This window comes from Geotrypetes seraphini, chromosome 9 (genome assembly GCF_902459505.1).
Source record: "Geotrypetes seraphini chromosome 9, aGeoSer1.1, whole genome shotgun sequence".
In the NCBI taxonomy this organism is placed as follows: Eukaryota; Metazoa; Chordata; class Amphibia; order Gymnophiona; family Dermophiidae; genus Geotrypetes; species Geotrypetes seraphini.
The window spans coordinates 15404293-15421639 of NC_047092.1; the positions used below are offsets into that span (position 1 = coordinate 15404293).

At 42.3% G+C, this 17347-nt stretch overlaps 1 protein-coding gene across 1 annotated transcript in view; it reads right to left on the minus strand.

Annotated features, from left to right (window-relative positions):
- LOC117366752 (carboxypeptidase A1-like) overlaps nucleotides 1-16803 on the minus strand; it is a 37921-nt gene extending 21118 nt beyond the window's left edge. The window contains exons 1-5 of the mRNA XM_033958564.1: nucleotides 16712-16803; nucleotides 11289-11370; nucleotides 7364-7498; nucleotides 3371-3469; nucleotides 456-557 (exon numbers count right to left, since the gene is read on the minus strand). Of these exons, the coding sequence (XP_033814455.1) occupies nucleotides 456-557; nucleotides 3371-3469; nucleotides 7364-7498; nucleotides 11289-11370; nucleotides 16712-16800 (507 nt within the window). The 5' untranslated portion in view covers nucleotides 16801-16803. The remainder of the gene's footprint in view (nucleotides 1-455; nucleotides 558-3370; nucleotides 3470-7363; nucleotides 7499-11288; nucleotides 11371-16711) is intronic.
- Nucleotides 16804-17347: the final 544 nt, after the last annotated feature.

The following is a 17347-nucleotide window of genomic DNA, read 5'->3' on the forward strand; positions in this document are numbered from 1 at the left end:
TGGTTAAAGCTACAGCCTCAGCACCCTGAGGTTGTGGGTTCAAACCCCATGCTGCTTCTTGTGACCCTGGGCAAGTCACTTAATCCCCCCCATTGCTCCAGGTATATATTAGATAGATTGTGAGCCCGCCAGGACAGACAGGGAAAATGCTTGAGTACCTGAATAATCTCATGTAAACCATTCTGAGCTCCCCTGGGAGAACGGTATAGAAAATTGAATAAATAAATAAATAAAGCATTGGGGGGGGAGGGGTTTGACCAGTGATTGAGACATGACCTGCTTCATTTGCCAAATTGAAGCAGCATTGTGGCTTTAAAGGTCTCTGAGGTCTTTCGTCCCCTGACACTAAACACCAGCACGAGTGGTTTTGGTTTTTGCGTTGTGTGAGAGTAGTACACCCGCAGTGGCATTTTGTTATTTTGTGATACATTCGGGATCTGCCAGATTGTACCTACCTTTAATACATACATCGGGCGGTTTTCATAGGTGCTGCCAATCTGAATTTTGCTGACAAGGTCTGGGTGCTCGGCCACCAGACTATCTGCCCAGTTGTAGATCTGGAATGGAGAAACTGAGTGAAGCAGCATGAACTCATCATGGACTGGTTATGAGAAAAGATGTTGATGGGTCAGACAACTGTGATATGTCTTCACATGTAGGGTTACAGCAGAAACAAAGAATTGACCCTGTCGATTCCACAGAAGAAAAATTCCAGAAGAACCCAAAAACTCTGTGGAGAGATGTGGATCCAACACGGTCCGTGTTTCGACAATACTATCTTCCTCAGGGGTCCCTAGGGGTTCTATGGAGAAACGTGAATTATGAACGAGTCCAAATGAGCACTGCCATTTGTCGTATCACGCTCATTTGGACTCTTTCATAATCCACGTGTTTCTCCATAGAACCCATAAGTACTCCCGAGGAAGACAGTATTGTCGAACCACGGACTATGTTGGGCCACATCTCCCAGGGGATTGGGTCCTTGTTGCTTTTATGTGGATTATGAAGTTGTATTTTTAATCAAAGTCTTCATCTTGGACATCGATTCTCCACAGAGTGTTTGGTTTCTTTTGCACATGTAGGGTTACCATATGGCTCCAGAAAAAGGAGAACGGATTGAGACATTGGGGTTTTACTTCCATTGCTTTCAATAGTTGTCTCTCTATCTGTCCTCCTTACTTCCGTTGCTTTCACTGGAAGTAAAACCCGGATGTCTCAATCCATCCTCCTTTTTCTGGAGCCATATGGTACTACTACTTATCACTTATATAGCGCTGAAAGGCATACGCAGCGCTGTATATTTTGACATTTATAGACAGTCCCTGCTCTGAAGAGCTTACTACAACTACTACTACTATTACTACTACTTATCACACTTACTACTACTACTACTACTAATCACTTATATAGCACTGAAAGGCGTACACAGCACTGTACATTTTGACATTTATAGACGGTCCCTTCTCAGAAGAGCTTACTACAACTACTACTATTACTACTATTTATCACACTTACTACAACTACTAGTACTACTTATCACTTATATAGTGCTGAAAGGCATATGCAGCACTATACATTTTGACATTTATAGATGGTCCCTGCTCGGAAGAGCTTACTACAACTACTACTACTTATCACACTTACTACAACTACAACTACTACTACTATTACTTATCACTTATATAGAGCTGAAAGGCGTACACAGTGCTGTACATTTTGACAGTTATAGACGGTCCCTTCTCGGAAGAGTTTACTACTACTATTACTACTATTGCTACTACTTATCACACTTACTACAACAACTACTACTACTTATCACTTATATAGTGCTGAAAGGTGTACACAGCGCTGTACATTTTGACATTATAGACGGTCCCTGCTCGTAACCCTATGCACACATGATGCACTTCTGACTCTTTAACAACATTTACTTGTATCTCCACTGGGGAATGTAAAAATGATTATACAACCTCTCACATAAATAATTAGTGGCATAGATTATATTAATATATGGAGAGATGCATTTCTTTCAAATCAAGATGTAAAAGTAGGAAACACATTTAATAAGAAAGCATTTAAAAAAGGGACCCTCCCTCCCTCTGCTCATTCTTCAGAAAGGGTGCTTTCTATCTTAGGGAATACTCTCAGGGAATCCTTGATATGTGATCTTCCTGAAGTTGAGCCCTTACTGGTATGCTTAAAGCCCGCTTCTGTACACAGCACATTAATTTGTAGTACACCCCTAGTATCCCCTAAGCTGTGCTCTCACAGTGACACCTAGTGGCCAGTAAAAGAGCAGACAGAGGTTTATTGGCTCCTGTTTAGAGAATGACATGGGGGACTAATTTTTCTCCGTCCCCGCAGGAACTCATTCTCCCGTTCCATCCCCGCGAGTTCTTTTCCTGTTCCTGCCCCATTCCTGCAAGCTCCGTGCTCATATGCACAAGCCTCAAACACTTTCAAATCATAAGTGTTCGAGGCTTGTGCATTGAAGGCAGAGTTCACAAGAATGGGGCAGGGACGGGGACAGCGACAAAACTCGCGTGGAAGGGACGGCGAAATTGAGTTCCTGCGGGGACGGGGAAAAATTGTCTCTGTGTCATTCGCTACTCCTATTGATGGGAGAGAATTACAGTGGTGCCTCGCATAACGAACGCCTCGCACAGCGAACGCTGCGCACAACGAACTTCAGGTCTTGCTTCCTACAACGAACTTCGTTTCACACAACGAAGTCGCCCGAGCTGCATCATTCCGCGCAGGCACTGCGCTTAACTGCCCTCTCTCCGCCTGGCTCCCTGTGCAGTGGCAGACCGTCGGCTCGCAGGGGCCCGGCGCCTACTGCTGATGCGTTGGGGGGGGCGGAGCTACTCTCGCCGCTTCCCCGATGCTAGAAAAAAAAAAAATGAACAGTTAAGTCCCAGTTTTTGCCGCTGAGACTCTGCCCTCTCTCACTGTAAAATTAGACTCTACTTAGTCTGTCTTTAAATTTAAAAAATGTGTGTTGTTTTAAAAAACAATTATGTTTTTAGATGTATCTAAATAAAAATAATAACAAAAAATTTATCTTTTTTTATGTCATCTTAGCATATTTTATGCTACAGAACGAATTATTTTTTTTAACATGTATTGTTATGGGAAAACGCGTTTCACATAACGAACTTTTCGCATAACAAACTTGCTCCTGGAACCAATTAAGTTCGTTGTGTGAGGCACCACTGTATAAGAACATAAGAACTGCCATACTGATCAGAAGGGAAAGAAATATCTTGCAGCAGAGATTACGTGAAAAATAAATAATGACACGCTCAGGAAATTATAGGCCAGCCTGTTCAGCTGAAAGTGATAGGAAGAGGATTCGAATGACCATCACCTCATCCAGTGTGTGATAAGTGGAGTAACTGAAGCTGTTGGTATTCCGTTCCAATGTCCTGGACCTCTTCATTTCTTCTTGTTCCTGGTCCAATAGCAGCTGGAAATGGAACATATGGTGAAACATCACAGAATGCATGTGCAATACAACAGGCAACACACACACAGTGGAGCACGGTCTTGTGCATCATTTTCAGATTGCTACAGGACAATTCTCTGTCTGTTTTGTGGTTTTATCAGCCTGTGCGTGCGCTACGCTCTTCAGACAGGATGTGTTTGGAAGTGCCTTCGTTGAAAGTTGTGAAGCTTTCGGGGAGTCGTAAAACTCTGCTCTCTGTGCAGGGCCCGGTGTGTTGGAATGCCCTACCTTTGGAATTAAGACAGGTGTCTACCTTGCTGCAATTTAGAAAAGGTCTGAAAATGACCTTTTTGAGCGTTGCTTTGTCAAGTGAGAAGCAAGGGAGGAGAAGAGGGATATGACTGCTTTTTGTGTTTTTAGTCAAAAGAATTTGTGGGCATGTTTTGGGAAGATTTTATCTTGATGATCTTATCACATTTGTTTTTGTTTTGTATATTTGAGTGTATGTTGTATATTGTATGTGTATGTTGTTTTGAGTATATGTGTATATTGTATGTGTATTGTGTGTGTATATTATTGTTTTGAGTGTATGTTATATGTGTATTTTGTTTTCTTTTGTATATTTGAGTGTATGATGTATATTGTATGTGTATGTTGTATATATTTGAGTGTATGTTGTTTTGTTTTGTATATTTGAGTGCATGTTGTATATTAATAATAATAATAATAATTTTATTTTTTATATACTGCCAAAGCCAAAGTAGTTCGAAGCAGTTTACATTAAGAAGAGCTGGACAGTCAGCGAAGACATAACAATGAAGTCCTTGAATATAATGGATATTTAGAATAACAGTGATATCTTTGAATACATGCATATTTGTGGGGAGGAAGAGAAACAGAGTGAAAGTCACATTGTAGGGATGTCAAGTACAAGTAGGAATACAGGGGGGGGTCATTGAGAATTCTTGGTTACAAATCGGTTAAACAGGTTGGTTTTGACTAGTTTTCTGAAGTTAATAATAATAATAATTTTATTTCTTATATACCACTATACCATAAGTTCAAAGCGGTTTACAACAAGTTACATACAATGAGAGTAAGAGTTGTTTACAACAAGAAGTAAAAGATGTTTACAACGAGATACATACAATGAGTGTATGAGATGTAAGGGGAACAGAAAAAGTACTTTCTGGGATACAAAATGCAAATGGAAGAGAACTAAGATGGTTTGAATCAAAAGGAAGTATCTAGTCAGAGATTGGGGTGCAGTTGAAAACAATTTGGGTGGAATATCTTTACAAATGGGAAGAAGGATGAGTTAATCTAAAATCAAGAGAATATGTGTATGTTGGTTTGAGAGTTTGAGTGTGTGTAACTTATTGTTATTATGTAAGTCATGTTGTTGGATATGCAGGCTACAAATATTTAAATAAATAAATAAACATAAATAGTGCTTCAGCACCTCTAGTATTGAACAAGCCCTTCACTTTCTTCAGGGAAGGGTTATTTGTGCTGGGATTCGCACCTAGATGTTTGCCTGTTGAATATGATGTCTTTAAGTTATGTGGAGGGCCCTTTTTTGGAAAAAAAAAAAAAATCTAAGTCCGATTTGGACATTTCCCACAAAACGTCCAAAATCGGAGGTGGAAAAATGCACATTTTTGAACACGGCAGCGCTAGATGTCCAATGAACTCAGAGGGTATTTAAACACAAAGGAAGTGTTAGAAAAGTCTCCCAAAAAGTTTCCCTCTGCACGGAAACCATCTGCTCCTGTGCTGGTGAGCTGAGAATTTTCCATTAAGGTAGGTACAGTAACCCTAAAAGTCCAGGCAGCCAAAGGACAAAGACCTTGAGACTTTAACAAAAATAATAATAATCATTTATATTCTGCATATCCTACAATTCTATGTGGATTACAAATTATTCAGGTACGTGAGCATTTTTTCCTAACTGTCCTGTGGGCTCCCACTCTATCTAATGTACCTGGGGCAATGGGGATTAAGTGACTTGCCCAGGGTCACAAGGAGCAGTGTGGGATTTGAACCCACAACCTCAGGGAGCTGAGGCTGTAGCTCTAACCATTGCACCACACACTCCCACTTCTTGACCACTTGTAGCTGCCTGATCAGGAAGAGTTTGCATCAAGTCCAGCCAAAGAGCTGTTCAAACTAGAGAGTTGCGCGGGGACAGAAATCCCACCCATCCCTGCCCGTCCCCGCCAGGATCCTCTCCGTCCCCACCCGTCTCCATCAGGATCCTCTCCGTCCCCGTCAAGATCCTCTCCGTCCCCACCCATCCCCGCAAGGAATTATTTCCATCCCCGCCCGTCCCCATAAAAAGCAGCAATTACTTCTGACCGGATCATCAATTCCACAGTTTCTTTTGTGTTTGCGCTGCTGTTTTCCTTGTGGAATCTCTTTGGTGGAACCCTTTTTTTTGTTTTCTGTTCAGGTAATTAACTTATAAACCCCCTCTTTTACTAAGGCTGACGTGTCCATTATATTATATGGACGAACCCTGCTTCCAAAGCTTTCCATCCCCGTGGGAGTCCCGTGGGTTAGGGGGGGATTCCCGTGGGACCCCCGCGGGAACTGCGGGATTCCCGCGATCCCCGTTTCCGTGCAGGCCCCTAGTTCAAACCCAGACAAATTAGCACCGATTCTCCTTCCCTTAAAATGTGACGCTTGGACTCGGTCTCTGCACAGTAACATCAGTGCAGAACCAGAAGAATCTCTTCTAAGGAACTACTCAATTTTGTGAATGGCTTCTTCAGGGCAGACTGTCCTCCATGCAACACCCTACTCCTGATACACCAATACTCTAGCACAGGGGTAGGCAATTCCGGTCCTCGAGAGCCGGAGCCAGGTCAGGTTTTCAGGATATCCACAATAAATATGCATCTCCAGGAGGCAGTGCATGCAAATCCATCTCATACATATTCATGGTGGAGATCCTGAAAACCTGACCTGGCTCCGGCTCTCGAGGACCGGAATTGCCTACCCCGGCTCTAGCAGCAGATGAGTTCTCCTCGTTGGCATCTTTTCAACTGCCTTAATATTCTCATTTTTTTCTTCTGAAGATATTTACAATCTTTGTGACTTAATATTTTAAAGATGCCGTCTGATGTTCCTTCAGCTCCATGATCATCTATTCTAAAGCATAGTGCAGGTATGGGGAGAGGACCAGACAGCTGCTTGGTAGATGGTGTTCAGTGAGACTCTGATCTTACTCCTGCACCTCCTTATGTATTATCCTCTTCAGATTTGGAGATTTGGTTGAGGTGGGCAGACTGGTCTTTCTGTTTTAATTTTCTAAGTTTCTATGTCTCAAGGAATTTTTCAGGTCTATTATTCTTCAATTATACGTGTACTTGGGGCAAACCTACATACACAGTTGATAGTTTCTGATTGTAACACGATCCTTCTGATATACCTAATAGGAACAGAAATAGTAAATAGAAGGTGTTAATAATGCATGCTGTGAGTATAGTGTGTTGGTATAGTGTTTAGTATTACCTAAATCCATTAGAGCATGACTAGCTGCAGGGGAACATTAACTTTTGTATTTGCAAGCAATTTACTGTTGTATGCAAATATATCTCAGTTGGGATTAAATTTAGCAATCTTTTTGTCTAAAAGCAGCTGTTGCACAATCAGTCCATCCATGAACACCTATTGGAAAAGTTCTAGAAACTCTTAGTCATCCTCTGCTGCAGTTTTTTCTTATCACCACTAGAGGGACTCACCAAATTATTATACTATACACAAATAAGTTCCCTACAGTTATAAAGTTCATTGTTCAGCCTTTTGAATTACTTTAAGACACTCCAATTTGTTTTGGCATCTACTGAACCTCAGTTTGAGTAATTCCAGTAATTTCTATAGCAATTTGGGGGGAAAAAAGCTTTTCTGTACCTGGAGATCCTCCAACATAATGGAATATGGAATGTCGTTATATTCCAGGAAGGCCTTGATGGATTGGAGGTTCTGGAAAGGAACGTGCATATCCACGGGAAGGCTGACCTTAGCTGGTGTGCGCCAAAAATCAACCTGATTGGGAGCAAAGTTCATTTTATCTTGTGTGATACTTATATCAAATTCTTTAGAAATAGGAATGATATATGGATGGATAACTAGAAATGCAAATACCATATAAAGACACATGTAGACAGAGCAGAGATAGGCTCTGATGGGCAAAGAGAGAAATACTTATAGACACCTTATAAAGAAAATGGTATTACTGAGATAGGGCCGGCTCAGCCTAAGGACCAAGTGAGGCCCTGGTCCAAGGCGTCAGTGATAAAAGGCACCAAAGTCCCAGTCCCAGTATGTCTTCCTTCCCCTCTGCAGGTGGGGAGGGAGACATACTGAACTGAGATTCAGGATTTCGGTGCCATTTATCACCAGCATTAGAGAAGGGGAGATTTGAGATGAAGGGCGGCAAAGATGCAAAAGTTGACCTTGAGATGACCTTGTGTTGAGAGCATCTTGTAGAGACAAATAGGGCTGAGTCCAGTAAAGGACACTAAAACCTAAGCACCAAATATATAGGTGTTAAACCCAATTCGATAACAGCAACGCTGCGCACAGTTTGCTGTCATCGAATACTACTGTAAGTCCACATTTTGGTGCCTAATTCTAGGCATGCCAAGATGATATAGTAAAGATATAGAACATATACAGTATACCCCCGCAAATTCACATTTCCAATATCGTGGACTCAGTCATTCACTCCAGAGAAAGTCCCGGGGCTTAAAGGAGACACAGGCCAATTACAGACCTAAAAGTGTGCCAAAATTGTTTCCGGCTCGGTTTTTGAGAGGTCGGCGGTTGCTAGCGTTACCAACCTGGATGCGAATGCACCATTCTGCAGCCCTTTCCCGCCTCCGATCCCCGCATCCAATACAGTACAGTATTTGCGGTTTTGTCAAAATTCGTGGGTGCTCCAGGAACGTAACCCCTGCGAATTTCGAGGGAATACTCGTACTGTACTTGAGGACAATAAATCACAACAAATATTTCAAAAATCCCCAAGTCCAATATCCTCATGGACCTCAGCGACACCGCTCACCGCTCACACAAGCTTGTAGCGGTAGAGCTTTATGTGCCCTCTCGTCATCGGTCCCAGTCTTGGTTCGGTTTTAATTTTAATTTTAACTATCCTTCATAAATAATTTTATAAACTTTTTAATAAAATGCACGTACCTCAAGAGTTTTTCAGCACGATCTGGGAGGACTTAATCCAACATGTTTCGCCCGTGGCTTTTTCAAGGATCCTCCCCAGAATCACTCGTCGCCAGCCGAATATATTCACTACTTTTTGTTGCTGAGGTCCGTGAGGATACTGGACTTGGGGATTTTTGAAATATTTGCTGTAATTCTAGGCATGAGCACTTACGCCATGTCAAATACTGATAGCATTCTATAACTTGGTGTCAAATTGCATGCTATGCCCATGCCCCGCCCATGCCTCTCCCACATTCACCCCCCCCCTTGGAGCTGTGTGCCAAAGAAATTAGGTGTAAGTTTATAGAATAGGGGCGTAAGTTATTTGCACCCGTGTAACTATAAATTCGTTCCATTTGGTGCATGTATTGCAAACTGCTTTGGAAATCCAAATAAATAAATGTCAATTATTGGTACTTGATGCCAATTTAGCGTCAATTAGCTAATTTAGGTACGCATATTAATGACCCATGTGCCCAGTTATGCACCAAATTTTAGTGCTCTTTATAGAATTTTTGCAATTTTTATGATTAGCGACATATCAAATTGGAATGTTGCTACTAATTGGAATTCCGGAATCTTGTTAGTCTTTGGGGGTTTGGAATCTTACTGCTCTTTGGGATTCTGGAATGTTGCTACTATTTGGGGATTCTGCAATCTTGTTAGTCTTTGGGGGTTTGGAATCTTGCTGCTCTTTGGGATTCTGGAATGTTGCTACTATTTGGGGATTCCGGAATCTTATTAGTCTTTGGGGGTTTGGAATCTTGCTGCTGTTTGGGATTCTGGAATATTGCTACTATTTGGGGATTCCGCAATCTTGTTAGTCTTTGGGGGGTTTGGAATCTTGCTGCTCTTTGGGATTCTGGAATGTTGCTACTATTTGGGGATTCCAGAATCTTGTTAGTCTTTGGGGGTTTGGAATCTTGCTGCTCTTTGGGATTCTGGAATGTTGCTACTATTTGGGGATTCCGGAATCTTGTTAGTCTTTGGGGGTTTGGAATCTTGCTGCTCTTTGGGATTCTGGAATGTTGCTACTATTTGGGGATTCTGCAATCTTGTTAGTCTTTGGGGGTTTGGAATCTTGCTGCTCTTTGGGATTCTGGAATGTTGCTACTATTTGGGGATTCCGCAATCTTGTTAGTCTTTGGGGGTTTGGAATCTTGCTGCTCTTTGGGATTCTGGAATGTTGCTACTATTTGGGGATTCCGAAATCTTGTTAGTCTTTGGGGGTTTGGAATCTTGCTGCTCTTTGGGATTCTGGAATGTTTAACTATTTAGGGATTCCGGAATCTTATTAGTCTTTGGGGGTTTGGAATCTTGCTGCTGTTTGGGATTCTGGAATATTGCTACTATTTGGGGATTCCGCAATCTTGTTAGTCTTTGGGGGGTTTGGAATCTTGCTGCTCTTTGGGATTCTGGAATGTTGCTACTATTTGGGGATTCCAGAATCTTGTTAGTCTTTGGGGGTTTGGAATCTTGCTGCTCTTTGGGATTCTGGAATGTTGCTACTATTTGGGGATTCCGGAATCTTGTTAGTCTTTGGGGGTTTGGAATCTTGCTGCTCTTTGGGATTCTGGAATGTTGCTACTATTTGGGGATTCCGGAATCTTGTTAGTCTTTGGGGGTTTGGAATCTTGCTGCTCTTTGGGATTCTGGAATGTTGCTACTATTTGGGGATTCCGGAATCTTGTTAGTCTTTGGGGGTTTGGAATCTTGCTGCTCTTTGGGATTCTGGAATGTTGCTACTATTTGGGGATTCTGCAATCTTGTTAGTCTTTGGGGGTTTGGAATCTTGCTGCTCTTTGGGATTCTGGAATGTTGCTACTATTTGGGGATTCCGCAATCTTGTTAGTCTTTGGGGGTTTGGAATCTTGCTGCTCTTTGGGATTCTGGAATGTTGCTACTATTTGGGGATTCCGGAATCTTGTTAGTCTTTGGGGGTTTGGAATCTTGCTGCTCTTTGGGATTCTGGAATGTTGCTAACTATTTGGGGATTCCGGAATCTTATTAGTCTTTGGGGGTTTGGAATCTTGTTGCTCTTTGGGGGGTTTGGAATCTTGCTGCTCTTTGGGATTCTGGAATGTTGCTACTATTTGGGGATTCCAGAATCTTGTTAGTCTTTGGGGGTTTGGAATCTTGCTGCTCTTTGGGATTCTGGAATGTTGCTACTATTTGGGGATTCCGCAATCTTGTTAGTCTTTGGGGGTTTGGAATCTTGCTGCTCTTTGGGTTTCTGCCAAGTATTTCTGACCTGGATTGACCACTATTGGAAACAGGATACTGGGCTAGATGGACCATCAATCTGACCCACTATGTCTACTCTTATGTTCCTAAGTTCTTGTAAATAAGTAAGTAACATAAATTTGAACGGTAGTATCAGTATTATTACATTACATTAGTGATTTCTATTCCGCCATTACCTTGTGGTTCAAGGCGGATTACAAATGAATGGTCAAAACATTAGAAGTGTGTTGGGAGTAGTTCGTACATTTCTTTAAGTTGCAAAGGATTACATCTGAATTGTCATGGTATTAGAAGTACATAAGGAGTAGTTGCAGGTGATGCTTGGGGTAGTTATCAACATCGATAGAACTTCAGAGACAGAGAGGGATACCTGCAGGTGTTCCAAGCCTTCTAGCTCTCTCAGCAAGGTGACCTGCTCCTCATTTCTGGCTGTGACCCGCAGAACCTGGTCTCTGAGGAGAAAAGAAGCACTTGGGGTGAGCACGGATGGCAGGGACAATCACCAGTTGCTTAGTTTGAAAGAGCAGAGGGTGGGAAAGCCAATTCAGTGCTGTGCTCTGCCCACGCAGGAGACCCAAGTTCTCCTTTTCCTACTGAGAGGTTGATGCAGCGTTGGCGGGGCAAGCCTAGATTCAGTGTTGTATACATGTATTAATGGCAAAGCAATGCACAGAGTGTTAACTAACATAGAAGACATGGCTGCAGATTATATTACAGTATAAAAAAATATATGTTTAAAATTTGTTCCAAAAGTTGACTCTTTGAATCCACAGAAACATAGAAACATAGAAGATGACGGCAGAAAAGGGCTACAGCCCATCAAGTCTGCCCACTCTGCTTACCCACCCCCTGTCTATGCCCTAATGACCCAATTTCTTTATCTTGACCCTCGTAGGGATCCCACTGGGTATCCCATTTATTCTTAAAGTCTGGCACGCTGTCTGCCTCGATCACCTGCACTGGAAGCTTGTTCCAATGATCAACCACTCTCTCTGTGAAGAAATACTTTCTGGTGTCGCCATGAAATTTTCCGCCCCTGAGTTTGAGCGGGTGCCCTCTTGTGGCCGAGGGTCCCTTGAGAAAGAAAATATCATCTTCCACTTCGACACGTCCCGTGAGGTACTTAAATGTTTCGATCATGTCTCCCCTCTTCCTACGTTCCTCAAGAGTGTAGAGCTGCAATTTGTTCAGTCTCTGTTCGTACGAGAGACCCTTGAGCCCCGAGATCATCCTGGTGGCCGTCCATTGAACCGATTCAATTCTGCGCACATCTTTACTGTAATGTGGCCTCCAGAATTGCACACAGTACTCCAGATGAGGTCTCACCATGGCCCTGTACAACGGCATTATGACTTCAGGCTTTCGGCTGACGAAACTTCTATTGATACAACCCAATATCTGCCTTGCCTTAGATGAAGCCTTCTCCACTTGATTGGCAGTTTTCATGTCTGCACTGATGATTACTCCTAAATCTCGTTCTGCTGAAGTCCTAGTTAAAGTTTCTCCGTTCAAGAAGTACATCCTGCATGGATTTCCGCTTCCGAGGTGCATGACCTTACATTTCTTAGCATTGAAGCCTAGTTGCCAGGTTGAGGACCAACTTTCCAATGTAAGCAGGTCCTGCGCCATATAATTCTGTAAACTGCATTCACTTACTATATTACATAGTTTGGCGTCATCGGCGAATAGTGTTATTTTACCTTGAAGCCCTTGAGTCAGATCCCCTATGAATATGTTGAAAAGGAGTGGACCCAGGACCGAGCCCTGCAGCACTCCACTGGTCACCTCCGATGTTTTAGAGAGGGTACCATTAACCACCACCCTCTGAAGTCTGCCACTCAGCCAATCATTGACCCATGCAGTTAAAAGAATAAAAAGTCCAAAACAAAAAAGACTGTGAAATCTGATGTTACCAATGCAAGCTTTATTATAACGAGAAGGTAATCCACAACCTTTGAAACACTCACCTACGCTGGATGTAGATCTTTATATCCACCAATTCTTTGGAGAAATCGATCGGAACCTCTGAGGAAGACATTAAAGGTCGAAACAGGGACCGTGTTGGGTCCTCTTCTTTGATTAAAGTGTGGATGAACTTTATTGTTTCAAAGGCTATGGATTACCTTCTTGTTATAAAAAAGCCTGCATAAAAGGAAAAACTTATTCCCTGACACAGTAAGCAAATTGAATGCAAATAAGTTGTGCACGGACTTGTGCAAATGATGCATGTGCACACAGGTCTGCACTAATGGCACCTATATCAATGCACAAGAAAGTTCCAAGTGCACATATGGTTTTGCTGCTCTGAGCTGTGCACAGAATAGCATTCCAGCACATGGACAGATGAGTGAACAGCACATAAACGTCAACATTCCGTTATGCCAGGGATAGGGAACTCCGGTCCTCGAGAGCCGTATTCCAGTCGGGTTTTCAGGATTTCCCCAATGAATATGCATTGAAAGCAGTGCATGCAAATAGATCTCAAATCCTGAAAACCCGACTGGAATACGGCTCTCGAGGACCGGCGTTCCTACCCCTGCGTTACGCCATTTTGCAAAAACCAATTTTGTGAACAGTCCAACATTTCTTTGTCCAGCACACTTCCTCCTCTTCAAGGAAGACGGTTGCGGATCCCATATGCTCACATTAAAAAGAAGAAAGAGGCATAAAATCCTCACTAGGGCTGACAGCAGAACGAGCTAAAGCATTACAGAACCTGCACTCAGCCTTCAGGTCTTCTGGGCACTTCTGTGAATTTGCACTGAATCCCTAACCTTCGTTACTATGGGTTACAATGTTCTGTGCGCTGGGGTCTACCTGAGGCTTTGCTCACAGCTAGCTTGCATGCAATCCCTTTTTCACAATATGGGGACAAGTCTATTTCAATCATTTTTATTGGTATTTAAAGAAAAAAAAATCATACATATGCAAATCTCAACACAATACAATATAGATCATATGTATGAACAAAAGATAAAACAAACATGAATTAAACAGTAGATTAACATTTAAAATTGTTAATGATCATTAATAGGTCCATAAATATATCAAAAAGGACGGTATGGATGTACACCTTAATCAAACCAATCGTTATGGCATGGCTGTAAGACTCCAATGGCTCCCATATTTTAGTAAACATTTTTAGAGCAGCAACATTTCTCTCTGCAGCAACATGCTCATACTTAGCAATTATACAAACTGTGTTCCACCAAGTTATGCATTCCACCCTAGACACATCCATCCAGTGTTGCAATATGATTTTAATAGCCAAATTGATCAAAATTCTTAATAATTTTGCTTTATTATCAGATATTGTTTGTTTAAGTCCAAAATGGGCCAGTGCTATGATGTTTAATGTGAGTGATTGCTTTATATTCAACAAAGTACTGATGGTATCCCATATGCGTAGCCAATACTCATTTATGCAATGGCAAGAATATAATAAATGGATTAGAGTGCCAACCTCTTTTTGGCACGACCAGCACTTATCAGAGCTATCACCACTAATTTTCAATAATTTATAAGGTGTCCAAATGGCTTTATGGTTATTGTGTGGGCAGACTTGTTGGGCCGCCGGCCCTTTTCTGCCGTCAAACTCTATGTTTCTATGTAATTTAAGAATTTATATACCACTTATAGTCTAAGTGGTTTACATTCAGGTACTCAAGCATTTAACCCTATCTGTCCCGGTAGGCTCACACTCTAGCTAATAATAATAATAATAACAGTTTATATACCGCAATACCGTGAAGTTCTATGCGGTTTACAAAAGATTAAACGAAGGAACAAATTGATTGAACATAAGAGAGGTGGAAGAGAGTGATTAATAGGACAAGATAACCACTATTGAGGAGAAAGAGATTAATAGGACAAGAAAACCATTATTGAGGAGAAAGAGATGAATGAGTCAGTTGTCTAGATACTTTAGGAACAGGTATGTTTTTAGACGCTTCCTGAATTCCTCATAATGTACCTGGGGCAATGTTGGATTAAGTGACTTGCTCAGGGTCACAAGGAGCAGTGTGGGTGCTGAGGTTGTGGCTCTAACCACTGCACCACACACTCCCCAGCGATTTGAAGTCTTAGTGAACGGAAGTCCAAATCTGTTCCCAACATTGCTCAGTTACCTCCTTCTTCAGTACCCTTTGGGGGCGAAAATGAGTTCAACTGTAAGATTTTGTACCATTTAGAAGCAGCCCCTTTTTTAGAGGTTATCACAAGTCTGTAAACTACATGCATCCAAATTAGACACCTGGAGAGTTCACACTAGGAGCTTGTTCTATGATGGAGCCCAGGTGCCTAAGTTTCATTACAAAATAGCCGTGTATCTGGCAGAAAGATATAAATATTGCCCTGAAGAACTGTTATCCTTCAGACAGTCAGGCTTTACAGCTCACCACTGGGATATATCCTTGGCAGTGTGGACATAAGTAACTGGGGAGACAGGATGACACAAGTAATCTTTCGCTGTCATGTCTCCTATGTGACCGCGACTGCGACTTCCTCTGTGACTCCATCTTAGTTTCTGTTTGAGGCTCATTCATGTTCTACCCTCCCAACTCAAAAAAGATTATCATGCTGCTGTACCGGGGCCATGGTGCACCCTCACCTGGAGTACTGAGTCCAGCACTCGTTGCTGTACATGAAGAAGGACACGGTTCTACTCGAAAGGGTCTAGAGAAGAGCGACTACAATGGTTAAGGGGCTGGAGGAGTTGCCGTACAGTGAGAGACTGGAGAAACCGGGCCTCTTCTCCCTTGAAAAGAGGAGACTGAGAGGGGACATGATCGAAACATTCAAGATACTGAAGGGGATAGACTTAGCAGATAAAGACAGATTGTTCACCCTCTCCAAGGTAGAGAGAACGAGAGGGCACTCTCTAAAGCTGAAAGGGGATAGATTCCGTACAAACATAAGGAAGTTCTTCTTCACCCAGAGAGTGGTAGAAAGTCTGTCATAGGGGAAAATACCCTCCAGGGATTCAAGACAAAGTTGGACAAGTTCCTGCTAAACTGAAACTTACGCAGGTGAGGCTGTACTCATTTTGAGCACTGGTCTTTGACCTGGGGGCCGCCGCGTGAGCGGACGGCTGGGCAGGATGGACCACTGGTCTGACCCAGCAGCGGCAATTCTTATGTTCTAAAAGCCAAAATGTTAGGGTTTCAGTTATTAGCCAGAAAAAAAAAAGCTCCCAAAACCCCCAGAAGAATAAAACTCTCTGCACAGTCTATCGAACATAAAAGCAGAGAGGACAGTCCACCAGTGGCCAGAAAAGGACAACTGAAGAACCCAACGTTGAACGATCAAGAGTCTTGAATTAAATAACACTGAAACCTCCTGAGAAAATGCACTATGAAGAAAAAGGCATTTCGTTGATTCCTTCTGGGGGAGTTGGGGAGCTGCTGGACACATTTACCTGCTATAAATTAAAGATTTTGGATTTAACGGCACTTTTTTTTTAATATTTTTTTTTCGCGCAAGGTTATGCACGGTTTGTAAAAACACGTATAACGCGCGCGTTATATGTGTGAAAATACGGTACTTTTGAAGTATCTTGCATATGAAGGTGTACCAAAGGTTTCGGGGGCACTTTTTTGTTCTCCCATTTCCATGTTTTCTCTTTCCCTCTCTTTTTTTAAATCTTTTTTTTTAGGTGGGGGTGTTTTTGGATTACTAGTGGAAGACTTAGGCTCTTGTCTGACTCTGGTTTACATAGGGCAGAACCATGTAAAGAATATTTTTTTTGTCCAATAATAGATAAGACACTTCAAAGTATCTGGTTTTTGTACTCACCCCACAAAGAGCTTGTGGCCAAAGGCAGCCCCCAGGAGAACAGCAAAGATCATGAGTCCCTTCATGTTTTCAATCATGCAAGAATCCATCTCCAGTACCCTTATATACCATGTGCCAAATGTTTTCTGGTATTTCAAGGACTCCTCTATCAGAGGCTATTAGTCATATCTGTGCACCCTTCTCACCGCTAGGGGCAGCACTATTACACTGTTCTCTCTGTCCTAGTCTGATTATAATGTGTACAATATGCTTAGGAAGAGGTTTAAATCATTCTCAACAAATCACAAACCATAGTTATAAAGTTATTATGCTCCCTGAGGAAAAGGCAACTCGACTTTTACTCTCTTGGTTGAGAAGGAAGGGCAGAGAGACCAGAGTTCATTCTGGGTTTTGTTTCTCGGTTATTATCAGGCATCCCCCCCCCCCCACCCCCACCCTCCCCCGAGTCTTTAGTGCTTCAGGCTCAATTGGAATCAGCTTCTTTTGGGCTACAATGTCCTGAGTTTTCATTACAACTGCTTGGAGATTTTCCCCGATTTAACATCCCCCCCCTACTCATCCAATCCAATCATTATAGCAATTGGGGGCCATTCGACAGTGGGTTTTCCAGGATCCTGCAAGCAGAAGCCTTAAAAT